The following is a 17,500-nucleotide window of genomic DNA, read 5'->3' as shown; positions in this document are numbered from 1 at the left end:
TCAGGTACAATGTTTGGAATGTGTACCACATTTAATAAGAACGGTTCATATTCTCAAGCAAGTTGGGTTATCTGAGTGTTATCTGAGTGTCTAAATTAGAAAGACAAACATAAAAAAACAAGCAGGCACAAGTCCAGAACATAAAACTCACCTGAAAATGTAATGACAATGTTATGAAAAAAAAAACTATGCCCTTATAAAATAAATAATTACGTTACAGATCCTGTGAAAACGGATACAATCGCCGAATTAAACGATAAATATTTTTCTAAAATTGAAATGGATAACAATAACATAGAGGGCTATAAACTTGTGCACGAGGTACTGAAAAGAGAAATTGAGATAAATAGAACAAAACATTATTTCTATTTTGAGATCCTAATTTTCAGTCCTAATTATATTTAAGCTTTCTATATGTGTCATTTGTCAGATACTGAAATACGTTAATCCATACTTTGGACCTATTTTAGGTTAATTGGCATTAATTGGTAGCATATAAATTGATATGTGATACGTATTATTGTATCCATCAATAATATAAAAAAACACATCTATCTGCTTTCTGGTTTTATTATGAGTGAAATATTTTAACATTTCCATCTACTGAACCAGCATTTTCATCAAAAGAGTTCTACTGAAACTTTCATAAACAGAAGTTTTTTGTCTGAGTAAGTGGACTAGTTTTCTTTGTTTTCTTTCTGCAATGTGGTTGTAAAATTCTTTCCCTTGATCAAACTGCATATTTTCCAGTTTTCGCTAATTCAAAATATCTCTGAACGAGTCGTGTGTCTCGTCTTCCTTTCTCGCCATTTTTAGCCGAAGTGTGTATTGAGAAAACATACATCCCTGTAAAGATGTACTTTATTCGTTTTTGTAATTTTCACACTCTTGCATGTCAGCACTGTCTGTCTGCCTCTGCTCATCCTCATTCACGAGTCAAACCTTTCTGTGAAGAAATGTGTTTTTACCTGCATGTGCAATGTATATATTGACCGGTGATCAGCCAACCTTTCAGTTTAGGGTATTAGATCCTCTGTTTGTTACATTACATCAGACCCCAGCTGTGTAATATTTTGTGTAATAAACTATAATGCAATGATAATAGCAAAGAATTCATAAAACCATACATCGTCCACTTATTTTAAATTACTGTTGCATTTTAAATGAGCTTCACTGTAATCAAGTCTTTGATGACGGAAACGATGACTGTCTGAAATAATCAGGACCGGCGTTTGGGGGTGGTAAGTTGGCGATCGCCCCAGGCCCCTCTCTTTAGGGGGCCCCGCGCTTCAGGCCTAAGGTCGTCCTTATGAGTTTGTCAAGTTATATTCTCCAGTAAATTGGAAACGCTGATACAGGCCACACGTAATGCACGCAAATCGCGAAAGCTGATCTAGTCTAGACATAATCAGTGTTTGCAGTAGCATACCAATCGAGATACCGATACTCTGGCCCCGCGCGGTCATGGTCGGCCCTAGGCCCCGTGTACTCCTAACGCCGCCTCCGGAAATAATGTTTGCTTATTTTCATGTTTAGATGGTGCAAATGTATGGTCTTAGGTAGTTATCTCTAAAAAACAATATAAAGGAAGTCATCCATGGTAATTTGTAATCTTTCCTTTTCAAAACATCAAGGAAAGTATTCTTCCATATTCAAAACTGTGGGACAAATGCATTTAAGCTACAATGAGAATGACATTGAAATCGCTAGCTTGGTGAGAACAAAATATCAAAAGTTCTGTCATTTGAATCATGTATTCATTTCACATTTGAAATTTTCAGACTCTATACCTCAACTGTCTGCATATCAAAATTTCAAGATATTTTAACTTTTTGCCACATTTATCTAGAATGATTCGACAAGTAGTGAAAATGAATTTTCTTCAAATAATGCATTAAAAATTCAATGTTGGAAAAGTTTTATTGAAATCAAGGATTTGTAAACCTAAATTCTCAATATGCATTAGATATTTTATTTGCTTTTTTATAAACTTTAAATTGCTTTGGTGGAAATAAATTCTTTTCTTGGTTTATTATTATCACCTTGAGATGAATTCTCGTATATGAACTATTCATTCCATGTGCTTACACCATTTAACTGATTCCACTTTATGCCATTTATATAACCCTAAATAACTTTCTCGAGTTTTTCTGATTTGATAAAAAAGAGACTATGTAATATTTGGAAGCTTATAGTTTCAAGTAAAAGCGTGTTAATTTCGCTTGCAGACAAATTTAATGACTTTCAGGCTGCTATCAGCTGCAAAATTCGGCAAAAGCACACCCACCAATCTCTGTTCTGCTAACCACTAAGATAGCCATGCTCTGAGCACTGTACTCTGTTTCGGTCAGAATTTGTTACTCTTTCCTAAGATCAATAATGCGGGCTTTCTGGTCAATTGACTGCAACCTAAATTTGATGGAATATTGGTGGAAATATTGATTACAATTACGTGTCAATCAATTAACCACCACTCAGTAACTTGGGGAAATCCCAGACGCACTTCAATCTATACAAAACTGTCTGTCTCTCAGAGGACATGTGGACAGGCTGACCGCTTAGTGTTTGTAACCTACTTTGACTTGTCACCTTGGCATCGATTCAGTATCGTCTTCGCTATCAGGTCAGTACCGAGCATCTCAATCAATGTTATACTGGATACGGAATTGACAAGAGTCAATATAATAAATTAATTAGTTTTAATTAGTCAAATTATATAAAATTATTTCAGTTGATCGTGTGACAAACTCGCAGCAGATTACATTATCCTAGATTTAAATGCCTACGCCTCATCTGGTAACTATATACTTGACCTATGATGTATACTGTAGCGACAAAAAGACATCGGAATGAGGATTGTTGGCATATGTCTATTTCACCGTTACCAATGAAAAATAACATTGTCGAAAATTAGTTTATCAGTTTATCATTTGTTCATCCCGGTAACGGAATATTTCTAGAGGAAGAAATTATATGACCTGGTTTGTTCAGATATACATGTGACCCTATTCTTCTCTATGGTGTTATTAAATGTCTATTTTAAATGCACCGGTACCCTAATAGACCACAACGAAACAGACAGCACAACATATAGCAATGCATATAACTATACAATGATCTAACTTACAGTTATCACAGATTGTCAGTGTCAATAGATATTCTCGTGATTTTGTCAAAAATTAAACAATCTAGTTTTTAAATTTAGCACACACAAAACATGTAAGTCTTATTAAGTTTTCATTGTTCTCTGTTAAACTTATATTGTTAGTAATGTTCACTATTGCGCTACACTGTTTATAGTTTACATATTTCAATAAGGACATGATATAAATCGACTCACATTATTGGCAATGATATAAATCGACTCACATTATTGGCAATGATATAAATCGACTCACATTATTGGCAATGATATAAATCGACTCACATTATTGGCAATCAATAAGATATGGAATGTTGTTGTTTTGTATTCCTTATGAAACTTTATTTAACGAAATATAATGTCCTCAGCATCTCAGCATGTCAACATGTGGACATGTAAATATAAATTAGTCCATCTTTTATATCCAAAATGTTTTAAAAGCCCTCCATTGAATGACAGCTGACATGGTATTTGTAAAAAGGAAGTGTGCCTGCAGGCAAAATTACTACTTGTGTTTTGATTACGGATTTATGATTGCCAATGACAAATAACAAATGCCTGTTACAATTGATATATTTCTAGTTTATAGGTTAATGCCTTTCAAATGTACATAATTTTAAATTGCAGAAAGACTCATGCAAGCTCCACACGGTTCGCTTTCATATAAATGGTAATGACAGTATTTATTTAATTTTACAAAGACTCTAACACACTAGGACAGAGATGAGATGTTAGTGATCCCTAAAAGCGAGCACCGTAGACCACTCGACCATCCGGGACCCCTCCAGCTTATTTCTTCCGACCATTGGAGTATCTGAATTGTAAAGCATTGGGCGGGAATCCGTCTCACACGATTCGCTCGTGACGCAACGAGAGCGGTTGGTAATTTACGTAGCGACATTTATGACATATTGTATTAATTTGTATTTGTTTAAATTTAATGTGGTGCTCTAGGTTACATCCATGATTTTATTTTTATATTGTGTTTGTTCGTTTCAAACCTTTTTGTCTTACGATTTGGTCCGGGGTTTATTTTGTCATTAGATTATATCTGTCTAAAAGGGGTATGTGCGAAGTTGTTGATTTTTGAAAAATAGAGAAGAAAAAAGACTTGTTTTGTAATGAGCCAGATGTATTTTCTGATACTACTAATATTGATTCTTTGGCACGTGTTATCAAAGGATTAACCTAAGCTCGAAAATCTGTTACGCAAATTTATTGAAATATGCAATTTATAAAAAGGTGAGTAAATGAAAAACAATGAAAGATCAGTATGGTTGGGGGGGGGAATGATCCATTTGCAGCAGATTCATTCGTAATAATACACATAAATATGATTTGATGTCATTTCTTGTTACAGTTGTAGCCTGTATGAACACCATACATAAATCACAAATAAGCACATATATTCCTTTTCACGTGTATGTTAAATATGCATACCGTTTTCGAATTATGTGCACGAGAATGGAACGTGATTCTTAATACTGGTTGGTGAGGGTCCGGCCTTCCTAATCAAGTGTCGCCACCACTTATATTGAGTAGGAACTGTCAACGTGTCATGTGCGCAATAAAACTGGCAAGAAAAGCAATACGGGGAAATAGGACGTGTGGGTGGGGTGGGGTGGAAGGTTTTCCAAAAACATTTCATATAAATTTTAAAAACAGCAGAGTCGGGATGTTATTCCCATCGTAGACGAATGGGCCAAAAAGAACAATAATATCGTTTGGTCTCCCACCTCGCACGTTACCAACTTCTAAATCGTGTCTGCTTCGGACCTTGTAACGTAATATCCCATTGGTAGTGTCAGTGGTATCTGCAACAAACCCTGTGACCAGGGTTACTTATTTATAATTAGTAAATCTTTCTTGCCTTTCATTTCACAATGTACCCTATGTTTATATTTGTTTGGCTTCGATGTTGAAGTCTACCTGTACAAATGAATCATCTGCAATTGCTTGGCTATTTTCTACTGTTTACAGGCCCGGCCTTAGGATGTGCGGGGACCAAGGCAGCAAGCGGGGCCCCAAGGCAGCAAGCGATGAACGGGACCCCAAGCAAAAAAAATTGCATTGCGGATTTGATTTCCTGAAAGCGCGGGGCCCAACACGGTTGCCTCGTTCGCCTCGCCCTAGGGCTGGGCCTGACTGTGTATTGCCAAAATAAATTGACGATGAAATCGTAGTAGTTTGCTCAAACAAGGATCAAAATTTAAATACGAGAAATGTTGCAACACATCAATCGGAATGAAGCACGGGAAAATATCTGTGCTGATTTGTCCAAACTGAAGCAAATACAAAATATCAGAAATAGAAAACTTATCCCAAACAAACGGAAAATAGAAGTTGTAAGATCAAACCATATATATATATATATATATATATATATATATATATATATATATATATATATATATATATATATAATCAACATTGAAAAAAATGAAAACAGTGTCTCGCTACATCAACTCGATGACAAGTCTTAGATCTGAAATACATCCTAGTTCTATTGCTTCGAATGACAAATGACACTTAGCCCTGAAATACATCCTAGTCTGAAATGCATCCTAGTACTATTGATTAGAATGACAAATGACACTTAGCCCTGAAATATATCCTAGCCTGAAATACGTCCTGGTACTATTGGTTTGAATGAAAAAGGACACTTAGCCCTGAAATACGTCCTGGTACTATTGGTTTGAATGAAAAAGGACACTTAGCCCTGAAATACGTCCTGGTATTATTGGTTTGAATGAAAAGGGACACTTAGCCCTGAAATGCGTCCTAGTACTATTGGTCTGAAAGACAAATGTCACTGGCACTTAGCCCTGAAGTTCCTCATAGTACTGTTGGTTTAAATGACAAAGAAATCTTTGCGCTGAATTGCATTCTAGTAATATTGGTTTGAATAACAAAGGACATTTAACCCTGAAGTTCATACTAATACTACTGGTTTGAATAACAAAGGACACTTAGCCCTGAAATACATCATATTAAATCTGGTTAGAATGACAAAGGACACTTAGATGGAATGAGTTCACTAAGAGAAGATGGAAATAAGAGTCACATAGATAAAAAGATGAATGAATCGTTTTTTAAAAATATAATACTCCAGAGGTAGTGAAAGCGTGTGCCATTGTTGTGCTGACAACATAGGGTCGGTATAATATATGCAATCATCTGGTACAGCTGAAATTTTGTATACTGGTTACATTTATATCTTCGTTCTCCGTGCTGCAAGTTTGTAGTCAGATTAGATGAAAGGTTTTTACAGTCTTCATTTCATCGCAGGTGCAATGCTCTAATGCATGACTCGTATATAAATCGTAATGCAAACTACTACACATATATAAATCGTAATGCAAACTACCACACGTATATAAATCGTAATGCAAACTACTACACGTTGTTTTTAACCTAGCATGCATAACCTGAGACATTCTATCACCGTAGCCTATCGTGCATAACCTGTGACATTCTATCATTAATATAATAATAACATGGAGTGATTTTTTATTGATTCAAGTAGGCTTTGAAATTATTCAATGAACGATTGTTTCTTACGTCTTTGGGTAACAAATTCCATATTCGAACTGTAGATGGAAAGAACGAATTGTGGAGCAGTGTTGTTCTAAATTGTGAAGGTCGAATAATGTTTGTCGATCTAGTGGAGTAGATTTCTTGGTCTATTACTAAAGGTCGAAATAACTCTTGCAGATATATATATATATATATATATATATATATATATATATATATATATATATATATATATATATATATATATATATATATGTACGCTAATCTGTGATAATTTTTAAATAACTGAATCAAGTTATGCATGAAACGTCAAGAGTTAAGGCTTTCCAAAATTAGTTTCACGATTCGACTGTGTAGGGGATCTTTTTGGTTTAAACTGTTATTATTCTCATCGTCTCAAGATTTATTTTGTTCCGGTAACTCTTTACCTCGTATTGTATAGTTGCCCCAAACGTGATCAGCGTAATCGACGCTTGATAAATTGTAAAATTTCACCTTTTTCCAAGACAATCTATCCAGTTAAAACTTTTAAACAACCAAATTTTCCCGGACTATATCAGAAATATATTTAATATGGGCGTGTCAAGTGGTATTATTGGCTATTATTGGCCCAAATGTTTGTGCTGATTAGCCTCTTGCAGGTTTGTTTTGGACATGTATGATATGATGGTGGTTATTGTTCCGTTCTCGTGATATTCGCAATGCTTCAGTCTTATCCAGATGTAAATTGCGAATAACTGGACCATTTATGTATCTTTTCAATAGCTGAGGTTAAGATTTCAACAGCTAAGATATGTTTTTCAACTAGTCTCATCGAAGATTCTGTATTCTCTTCAATATGATTGATGAAAATGAAAGTAATAAAGACCCCAAGATGGACCCCTTGGGGTCTCCAGAGTTGATGCATCGAACATCTGACAATTTAGAATTTCTTGACAGTGAGTAACCTTCAAACCATAATAACAAATGTCGATGAACACTAACACTTTCCACTTTGAGCAATACTTTATGCCAATCTATGAATACTTTATGCCCAGCAATGAATACTTTATGCCAGGCTATGAATACTTTATGCCAAGCTATGAATACTTTATGCCAGACTATGAATACTTTATGCCAAACTATATCGAAAACTAATATCAAAGAAAACGGTCGTAACCTTAGTGCCTTGGTTTAGCGCAAGATACGTTATATTGTAAATGTCTGTTAAATAATATGATATCGAATTACCTGGCGAAAAACTTGGTTGATTATGTAAAACTATATCAGAGTTTGACACCAAAATGAGGTCAATGTGGGTCTCAGCTTAGGTTAATCCTTTGATAACACGTGCCAAAGAATCAATATTAGTAGTATCAGAAAATACATCTGGCTCATTCTACGTTAAAAATCCAAATCACACACACACACACACACACACACACACACACACACACTTTTTAAAAAGGTTTACAATCACCTGCAATTTAATTAACGTATTACCTGTAGTAACCAGATTTCCTATCAATATTTTCATTTGTGTATTTCTTCATTCTTCTTCAATCCTTACACATAATTTAATCTCAACTGAGTTTTAAAAGGGATTGTCTTACTCGGTCCATTTTTGATGCAGTTATTGCCCTTTTCCCATCATGCATACATCTTACTACATAGCTCTACAGTTATTATGCACTTCTGAGAGAGTGATAGGTGTATGGTGAAGTTGTTTACATTTGCAACATGCACAATGGAGAGAATATTGGCATACATCTATGTTACTTTAATGTACTGTGGCTGATATTGTATTTGTGAAAAGTGTACATGATCTAAGGTAAAAGCTAACTAAAATGACTGCTCCTTTGTGCTAAACAATCAGACAATTAGCTCGATGCCCAGTGCTAGTCATTACTATAAACTGTCAAACTGCAGATATCGTAACGATATGACTGAAAGAACTGTCAAAGCTACGTTAAAAATCTTAACCACACACACACGCACGCACGCACACACACACACACACACACACACACAGAGATTCCAAATGGATTAACATAGGGATTGTTATCCATATACGCACTATACTGGTTAGCAGTTACAGGTATACATATTTCAGCATGTCAGAAATCATGTAGAATAGTAAACACACGCACATACACAAATACATACATTCTCTGTGATACATTTCTGTATCGTGCGGCTTTAATATATCATATCATCTGGACAAGAAAACATCTCCTTAAGAAGGGTTCATATGAAGCTTTAACTTTTTTTCAGTCATATCGTTACGATGTCTGCAGTGTAGCAGTTTATAGTGATGTTTAGCACCGGGGTATCATGCCGCAGACATGTTGCATGTGATGTCCCACCCAGTCACATTATCCTGACACCAGGCCGACCAGTCCTAACATTAACCTCTTAATGCTGAGCGCCTAGCGAGGCAGATGTTATTACCATTTGTATAAGTCTCTGATATGTCTCGGTCGGGGTTCGAACCCACGACCTCCTACATCCGAGGCAGACACTTCAACCACAAGGCCACCGGAATGGTCTATTGTTAAGAGTAGCGTATACGGCACATTATTCAACTGCCTCGTGTTAAATAGCAATCTATGTGTGCAAATCTAGAAAATTACTAAGCCATGGGTCTCAGTAGACTCGATCTTTCGTCAAGATATGCAGTACTGAACTAACCTCACTGTGGATAGTATATGCAACCAATGAGTTATCGTCGGAAATGTTGGTTTTTTTAAAAAACATTTCATTGAAAATATGGAATGCAGCGCCACATACCCATCTCATCTGGTACAGATTAAATGCTTAAATGAAACTGATTTACGCCAAAATAACTATGTACGGATTCGTCGTTAAGCAGCGTATGCTCTCAAAGATCAAATGTCAAAAATATTATCCCGAATGTCAAATGTCAAGGCAAACTTTAACTTTTAAAAACTGAACACTGTTTAAAACACGAAGATGTGGAATGGAAAGCTAGTCGTTTCAAAGGGTGCGGCAGTAAAATTGCATACGTCACGTGACGAGGACACTAGTACGCGTAAGAAATGACGTCATTTGTCTCCTGGTAGAAACTAGTAAAGGTGTATGTTTTGTAGCAAGCGAAATAATTAGCAATAGCAATACACATATAGCAAACACGAGACTAAGGAGACCTCTAGCAAAGGTCACAAACACGAACTAGGGGAGCGAATTCGAGCTAGGTGAAAGAAATTTGGCTCGGATGAACACCCCTATAGATAACACTAGGAAATATAAATACCCCATCAAAAATTTAAAATAATTAAATTTTTGATTGAAAATTCTTTTTATAAAAATAAAACAAGCAACATACCTGGGGGATATACTTACACATAAAACACTTTTCACTTTTTTGGGAAAATGGGGGGGGGGCATCTGTCTGGTGCCCAAAAAAAAAAAGATAATTCCCTGTGATATTTGCACTGTTTACTTTTGACCAAAATAATAAAAAAATTCCAACGGCTGAAAAATTTAAGAAAGTTTGTTACAAATAACGTTTTGCATGCGAATCAGGAAAAAGAACCAGAGAAAACATGAAATCGACATTGAGGTAAGTGTGGCTTTGTGTATGCTTGAGTGTGAGTGTGTGTGTGTGTGTGAGAGAGAGAGAGAGAGAGAGAGAGAGAGAGAGAGAGAGAGAGAGAGGAGGGAGGGGAGAGACAATTTTGATTTTTCGATAGATCTCTTTAATTTGTGATGATGTAGTTGTTTGTGGATTGAATGGGGGGGGGTGGCTTTAACATTCCAAACTTTGAGTAAACATCACCAGTTATGAGTTAGGGATGATAATGATGATGACGATTAGAAGTAGCAGTAGACATAATAGTAGTATTAAGTAAACAGTTTGCAACAAACAAATCGGCAAGTGTAAGTGAGCTAGAGTGTTAGTCGGAGAGTGTCTATGCTGAGCGGTTGTACCGTATTTTTATACATGTAATTTGGGCCTGTTGTGTTTTTTTAGAAAGATAAATACTTTTGTCCTTGATGCTATTCTAATCTGATATGTGTTGATAGTAACATATCAATTTAAAATCAACTATGATAATGTCTTAAAGGTTTTACTGTTATTGTTTGAAGCAAACCGCTATTATATTTCACTATCGTTTGAATAACATGTCTAAAGTGTGCATTCTGACCTTAAATTTGATGTACTGTGCATTCTTACACGCAAAGGGCTCTCTCTACTGAGCGAATCAAACACCTGCGTGTGTTCTGGTCGGAAGCCGCTTGTTTTCCCATATTTCCAAGGACTTCAAAACAAGAGTCGTTGTCTACTGGAAGAGTACATTACGCGCAGACTACAAATAAGTTTCTCCAAATCAATCAATGACCACAAGTACACACCTATAGCTTCGCAACTGCATGTCTTTTCTTTGTTTCACATTAGGATGGCTTATCGTTAGTACTTCACACCATGAAACAGAAAACGTAACTCAACTACCTAATGATGGGAACTATTTTCCGATTCCATCTCCAGGTCAGTCGAAGTACAATTCCAAGCCACATTTCACGTGTGCACCTCCACAACACTGCTTCCACACGGACAAAAAAAGGCATCTCAGAATAAAGGAGTGATCCCTTCCCAATTATTTCCTGACAAATATCAGTCCCTGTCACGAATATTCCACAGTGAAAGGCACAGTCAATCAACACTTCTAAATTGAGACAGTAACTACTTGGCCACGTGGTCACCGGAAACACTTTATCCTACTTTGACCCGTCTCAAGATACGAAACTAATCCATGCTATAGAAAAATCTCGTGAATGCTGTGCTGTTGTTGTTGTTGTAGGGGTTAACGGCATTTTGCAGCACACGATGCTATACATGGCGGCCAGTATTAATGGTGGAGGAAGAACCCGGGAAAACCGCAGAAAGAACCACCTACCCACGAGAAGCTACTGGCAAGCTTTCTCACAAACCCACATTAGCCGAATCCGAGACTCGAACCCACGCAGACAGGGTGATATTGCAGTGATCCGTAACGGAAAGCGCTTTAGACCACTCGGCCACTCGGGGCCCCGAATGCTGTGCTAGGCATTGGCGATCTACTCGGGTTGATAAATATTTTCCCAACACCGACTTCCCGTAATCAAACAACTAATCACTAAAATCTAACATGGCTGTAAACGGAAACGTAAATACCAATGGCACACAGCCCAGATTTATTACGGTATTAACTTTCTATGCAGATTTTTGGGCAGATTACCTGTTTTACAGTTTAAAAAATTATTCATTCATTCATTCATTCATTCATTCGTTCGTTCGTTCGTTAGTTCATTGTCGTTGTTTTATGTTTAATTAAACATGCACCCATTCGATGCACTGACAACAAATGAAACAATGGAAAAGTCAAAACATATATGCCTGTGTTTGTGTCGCTCCCTTTTTGTTATCGATACAAATACGATACACGATATAATTGATCGGAAAAGATATAAAAGCAATTGTGAAGCCTTGTGTGTTATGAGGCTCAGTGCCCTCTATTTTCCTATCAGCCATTCCTTTACCTAGCAACGTATTCAGAGTCAAACTGGATGAATGCGCATGCGAAGACTCTAATTTATGAAATGCAATTCGACAAACTTATATAAAACAACCCTAGTATGTAATATTTATCACTGAAATGCAATATTTATCATTTGCTTTATTTAACTTTCTTCCAGTTTCTTCCGGAGGCTCTTGTATCTTCTCACAAAACTCCACACGATTCAGTCCTAACAAATCCATTCAAAAATCAGATCACCCCGATTTAGAGTTACGCGAACTCTTCTGCAAGGACATCTTCAGTCTTGAAGATGACAATAGTCTCCTCATAATTTTGACGGAAGGGAATCTGAGGCAGCTGCCATTCCCAATGGTGAGGCGGTAGACACTCCTCTCTCTTGGATCATGAAACATATAACATCGGGGAGAGGCACAGAATAAAAATGCAGGTTCGTGTACCAATTGCGACAAGATATGAAGATTAGAGAGATCATGGATAACCTCTAAAATTTTCGAGTGCTCCTAGGAAAGTTATCCGTCGCTGCCTACAGATATGCAGGTCGTCCCCTACGTGAAGAAGAAATATCCCTTTTATCTCCATCTCATCGCAGTCGAATATGAGCCGCTTACAAGACCTGGAACATTAGAGTTCACCACTGAAGGGACAAAAGGAGGTGTGGAAAGCAAAGATTCTGGGACCCATTTAAACAATGGGAAAATAGGACAAGTAATTGCTGACATAAACACTATCAAAAGTCAACCTAATTCTGAAAATCGTATGTCAAAGCTACCCTCCATAGACACTTTGGAAGTAAACTAGTCCCTGATTGATATCAACATCAAAGAGATCCATCTGACGTCACTGTTGGTAGAGGTTGGTGATTAGAAGATGTACCAAGTAAGTGACAGTGCGTGTTCTTTTTCTTTTCTTTTTAAAATTTCCTCAATTTAGGATCACTTTAACAAACTTAAGAGTATTGTGGAAAATAACGTAACTATAAAGCACATTAAACAATTTTTTACAAATTCTATCTTTAATTTTCATGGCTCACGAGATTGCGAAAAAATAATGAAAATTAACGCATCGAATTCAGGGAAATATTGTGCGTCCTTATTCTTATTTTAGTCCATTTTTACCGGAAGCTGGTCATAGCAGTAACATTTCCGCTGGAGGTTAGTTATAAGGCAGGCAAGCTCGCCCCTGTAAACATTGTCGCAGTAAGTTTTTGGTTCAAGTTTATTTTATTTGCTCATATTTCCTTTTGATGGAGATTCTTCATACTTTGAATGAATTATTGTCAAACTAAGACAATTCATCCTACGACATGCTCACACAATCATGCCTTAATCCATTACATACCTTTCTACGAATGTACATGCTTTGAACAATTATGGAACCTTTTCTATTTTATTGAAATAGGGCCACTATGGACACATTCACTTCGTTGCCAGTGATTACAGAAGAATCTACCGAAGTGAGTAAAGATATAAGGATTATATTTGTAATACTTTTAACGTGTTATTTCCTTTTGTGTCTCGAAGATGAAGGTCTTTGTATTAAAATTAGCTTGCATAATTTTCTTTTTAAACGGAGATGAAAGAATAGAAAGACGACAAAAAATTAATATAACCAAGTATGGTAAATAATCAAAAGCAAAACCTTTATTTAAACTTACAAAAACAGAAATAAAATTTAAAGAGATGGTGTGGATAACCATTGATTTAATCAATTCATTCATATAATTTTTAAGGATTTTATTCCAAAACTGTGCATATAAATTAAAATACTTTGAATACATTAATAAAATTTCAAATTACACATACGAGTACGCTTTTTGCGCAGGTTGTTTGGGATTTTGCAATACAATAGCCACAGATGGGTCATATACGTGGAGGCAAAATATGGCGATCTCCATACCCTCCTCAAGAAAGACCCATATAGGTAAGTTTGCTTGTTTTTTATTTGTTTATTTACTTATACACGTATAATATTTATTCATCATATATGGAAGCCACCTCAAAACTCAGATGTACCTACGAGCATGTATACATGTTTGCTCACTCGTAGAAATTACATATATACAGATAGTAGCCGGCTACTAGCGATCTACGCTCTAATTAAGCGCATAATAAATTCAAATTACGCGCCGAAAAGGTTTTCGTTCACACGGGTTAAACATATCAAACACAACAATTGGCATTATTTTCTCCTATAAGCTATATACTTTGTAGAAAACGTGTAGCTCACGGAACACTATAGTTCCACCGTTTCAAAAAGCCATATACTTGTGATAAATACGTCCTGGATTTTGCAATTATTTTGACACAACATGCTAATGGTATGCAGGAATTTAATTTTAATTCAATATTTAATACAATTTCTTCCTGAAAAAGTCTAAATAACAACTCATCACGCCCTTTTTACGGGGCCCCGAGTGGCCTAGTGGTCTGAAGCGCTCTCCGTTACAGATCACTGCCATCTCACCTCTGTCTGCATGGGTTCGAGTCTCGGATTCCGCCAATGTGGATATGTGAGAAAGCTTGCCAGTAGCTTCTCGAGGGTCGGTGGTTCTTTCCGGGGATTTCCCGGGTTCTTCCTCCACCATTAATACTGGCCGCCATGTATAGCCTATCGTGTGCTGAAAAATGGCGTTAAACCCTACAACAACAACGTCCTTTTTACCATAGAACAAGCCTAACCCTGATTTATAAATGATTTTTTTTATTTTAAAAAAAACAAACCTTTATTGCACATTACAAACGAAATACGGATGAAGCTTTTATAATCACTCTGGGTAATATGTTCAATTTATTGTGCTGGGATTGTAGTGACAGGTCGATTTTCTATGTTGTTTTTTCAGACGCTTTTTAATTGTTTCAAATTAGAACACAAAGTAATTTGAATAGTTCATGAACACGGCTTATACATTCCGAAAATATAGTGTAAGTTCATCACAATCGTATGCCAACATCAACCACCATTCGGCTAATTTAGGAATCTTGGTGCATGTGTTGGTGGATGGGGGTATGGAGGTAATCAATAAAGCTTCCGAAACGTTATGAGTTATGAAAGTAATCTTTAACTGTTTTGATTTACCATTGCATAGATGGGACAGTCAGTAACTAAAGTATATTAATGGATCCGATTTAGCTCTTTGTATTGTGGCAATCCCTTATTGACGTATATCAAGGGAAAAATTGATGAAATATGAAATTCGAATTAAATTCTTGCATAGCCAAGGTACATGGTGTGGAAATAGTTTAAAACTTACAGGATATGTACAAAAAGTAATTATTTCGTAGTGCTCCGCGGATTATAACTCTTCTACAAAGGATAAATGTTAAAAAAATAAATGAAGCAAAACTATGACGGACATTTAACCACGTGTTTGGAGCGAATTCCGTTCCTAATTCTTAGCGTATTCAGCGAGTAGTCTAAACATCTATATAAAGTATAGCCCTACTGCGAGTACTCTTTAATCATGATTACAACTTTTGTCATGACCATTTCGAATTTGAAATATTTTGAGTATGCCGCACTTTATACAAGAGTTCATTTACGAAGACGACATTTTCCAAGTTTATTGATTTGAATGAAATTTCATACTGTTTCAAATTCAATGCCATCCCAATGTAACATTATCGTCTTGTAAAAGTGAAGACTTTTTTTTCTTAAACACGCTTTATTTTCGAGTAAAAAACAGTGGTACTTTCTTTACCCTTCTTAGCCTTGTCTTTTCTTCCGACAAATAGGAATAGTGGGGTACTTTTTATTTGCATCACTGAGGTCCCTGATAAGATACTCTGTTCTGCCATGTACTTTGGTAACTCAAACGAGCCGAGCGTTTTCCAGTTCGCACTATACACCTTTACTTAAAATTATAAATCGTCGAGGGTACATACTGTGTGTTGACTGTACCGATTTCACATTCATCTTTGAAATGAAATTTAACCAGAAAACATAAATCGTCCATACTGCATTGCGAAGTGTATGAATCATGCTGCTGAAAATAGTACCTTCCTTTTCAGGGCAGTTTTTGGTGAAGAAAGTGCGAAGTTCCTGACTATAAGGTTGCTCTCGGCCCTTGCCTACCTTCAGACACATGGGGTGTTGCATGGAGGCATCAGGCCCAGCAAGATTTTAGTAAATAATTTGGGAATGCCCCTGCTAGTAAGTGACTTTCAATTTTATATTTATCCTTATGAAAAACAAATGATGAGCAACTTTAATATTAAGCAGGTACATCATGTCTGATACTATCTTTCCGTGCCACGAGTAACTCCTACACTTTTTCAATATAGCATTTCAAAGATACTGATGCTATTTAGGACATTTGGTGGTGAGTGCAGAAATATTACATTCTGATTATTTGCTTTGACATTTTGAAAAGGGATGGTATAGTAGATCCAGTATATTTGTATGAATTGGCATCAGAGAAAGATATGGGACTTGGATTTTCTTGGATAACGTCACTTTCTAGACTTTTTTGCAGTCATTTATGTTTGGCATGTTTTAAGTAAAATATAAAAACATGCGGAATGAATCAGTGACATAATGCTGTAAGAAAATGTTTGGGAAATTGGACGATTGTAATTACTGATAAATTGAGATTATAGATAATTGCGCGCGCGCGAGAGAGAGAGAAAGAGAGAGGTTGACAGGGTTCAGGCCACAACCGGCATCGGACATTTTTTCCTTGGGGTGTGTTGCATACTTTGTCATCACCGGCAGGTAAATCTTTGCAAACAATGATAATTTAAGGGGATAGTGGTAATGGTAGTTGTTCTTGGTTCTGATTCAACGACGCTTATAATCATCATGTTGACGATAAGCACGATAACCTTGGCAATCAAAAGAAGTGACGGTTGAAGTTTGATCAATATTAGTAGTAATTGTAGGAAGAAAAGATACATTGAAATAGTGGTAGAAGTCACACGTAGATAGGTTGCAGATATAATACAAGTAAATACTGGTAATAGTAGAAATGTGACAGCAGTAACGGCAGCAGTAGTAAAGTCTGCAAGAGTTGGTAGTTTTTCTCTCTTCCATTTGCTTGTAAACTATACGTCCTTTTAGCGACCTATCGAATATATTCTGGTACTTGTTCACGTATCAACTTCTTTCAAATAAAGATTTGTTTCCGATCCAATGAAAATTTTGCCAAAACTGGACGAAAACTATAAAAATGACAGGTAGTCGAAGTGGTACATACTATACAAACAGAAGTGTCAGTGTGTCCCGGTTAGGAAGGACACGTGCAAACTAGTCGTACACAATGTATTGCATAACAACTGTGAGTTAACTCACTGTCTAAATGGTTGGC

General features: G+C 36.3%; 1 protein-coding gene across 8 annotated transcripts in view; it reads left to right on the top strand.

Moving 5' to 3' along the window:
• The window catches only part of LOC149801634 (uncharacterized), a 39,003-nt gene that overhangs the window by 1,744 nt on the left and 19,759 nt on the right, over nucleotides 1–17,500 (top strand). For 6 of the 8 annotated variants that reach the window (XR_016420702.1, XM_089955900.1, XM_089955897.1 and 3 more), the window contains exons 2-6: nucleotides 3,844–4,020; nucleotides 12,356–13,074; nucleotides 13,597–13,651; nucleotides 14,020–14,118; nucleotides 16,206–16,347. Coding sequence is in view for 1 of the 8 variants with exons in the window: in XM_089955904.1 (XP_089812030.1) it covers nucleotides 13,066–13,074; nucleotides 13,597–13,651; nucleotides 14,020–14,118; nucleotides 16,206–16,240 (198 nt within the window). In the remaining 7 variants the exon portion in view is untranslated. Of the gene's footprint in view, nucleotides 1–3,769; nucleotides 4,025–12,355; nucleotides 13,075–13,596; nucleotides 13,652–14,019; nucleotides 14,119–16,205; nucleotides 16,348–17,500 lie in introns of all 8 variants that reach the window. The other 2 variants (XM_089955898.1, XM_089955899.1) reach the window with 2 other exon arrangements.

The sequence above is a fragment of the Sinohyriopsis cumingii genome, chromosome 4, assembly GCF_028554795.1.
Source record: "Sinohyriopsis cumingii isolate HCF-2022 chromosome 4, ASM2855479v2, whole genome shotgun sequence".
NCBI lineage: Eukaryota > Metazoa > Mollusca > Bivalvia > Unionida > Unionidae > Sinohyriopsis > Sinohyriopsis cumingii.
Note: the sequence above shows the minus strand (reverse complement) of the source record. Positions and strands in the feature narration are given on the sequence as shown.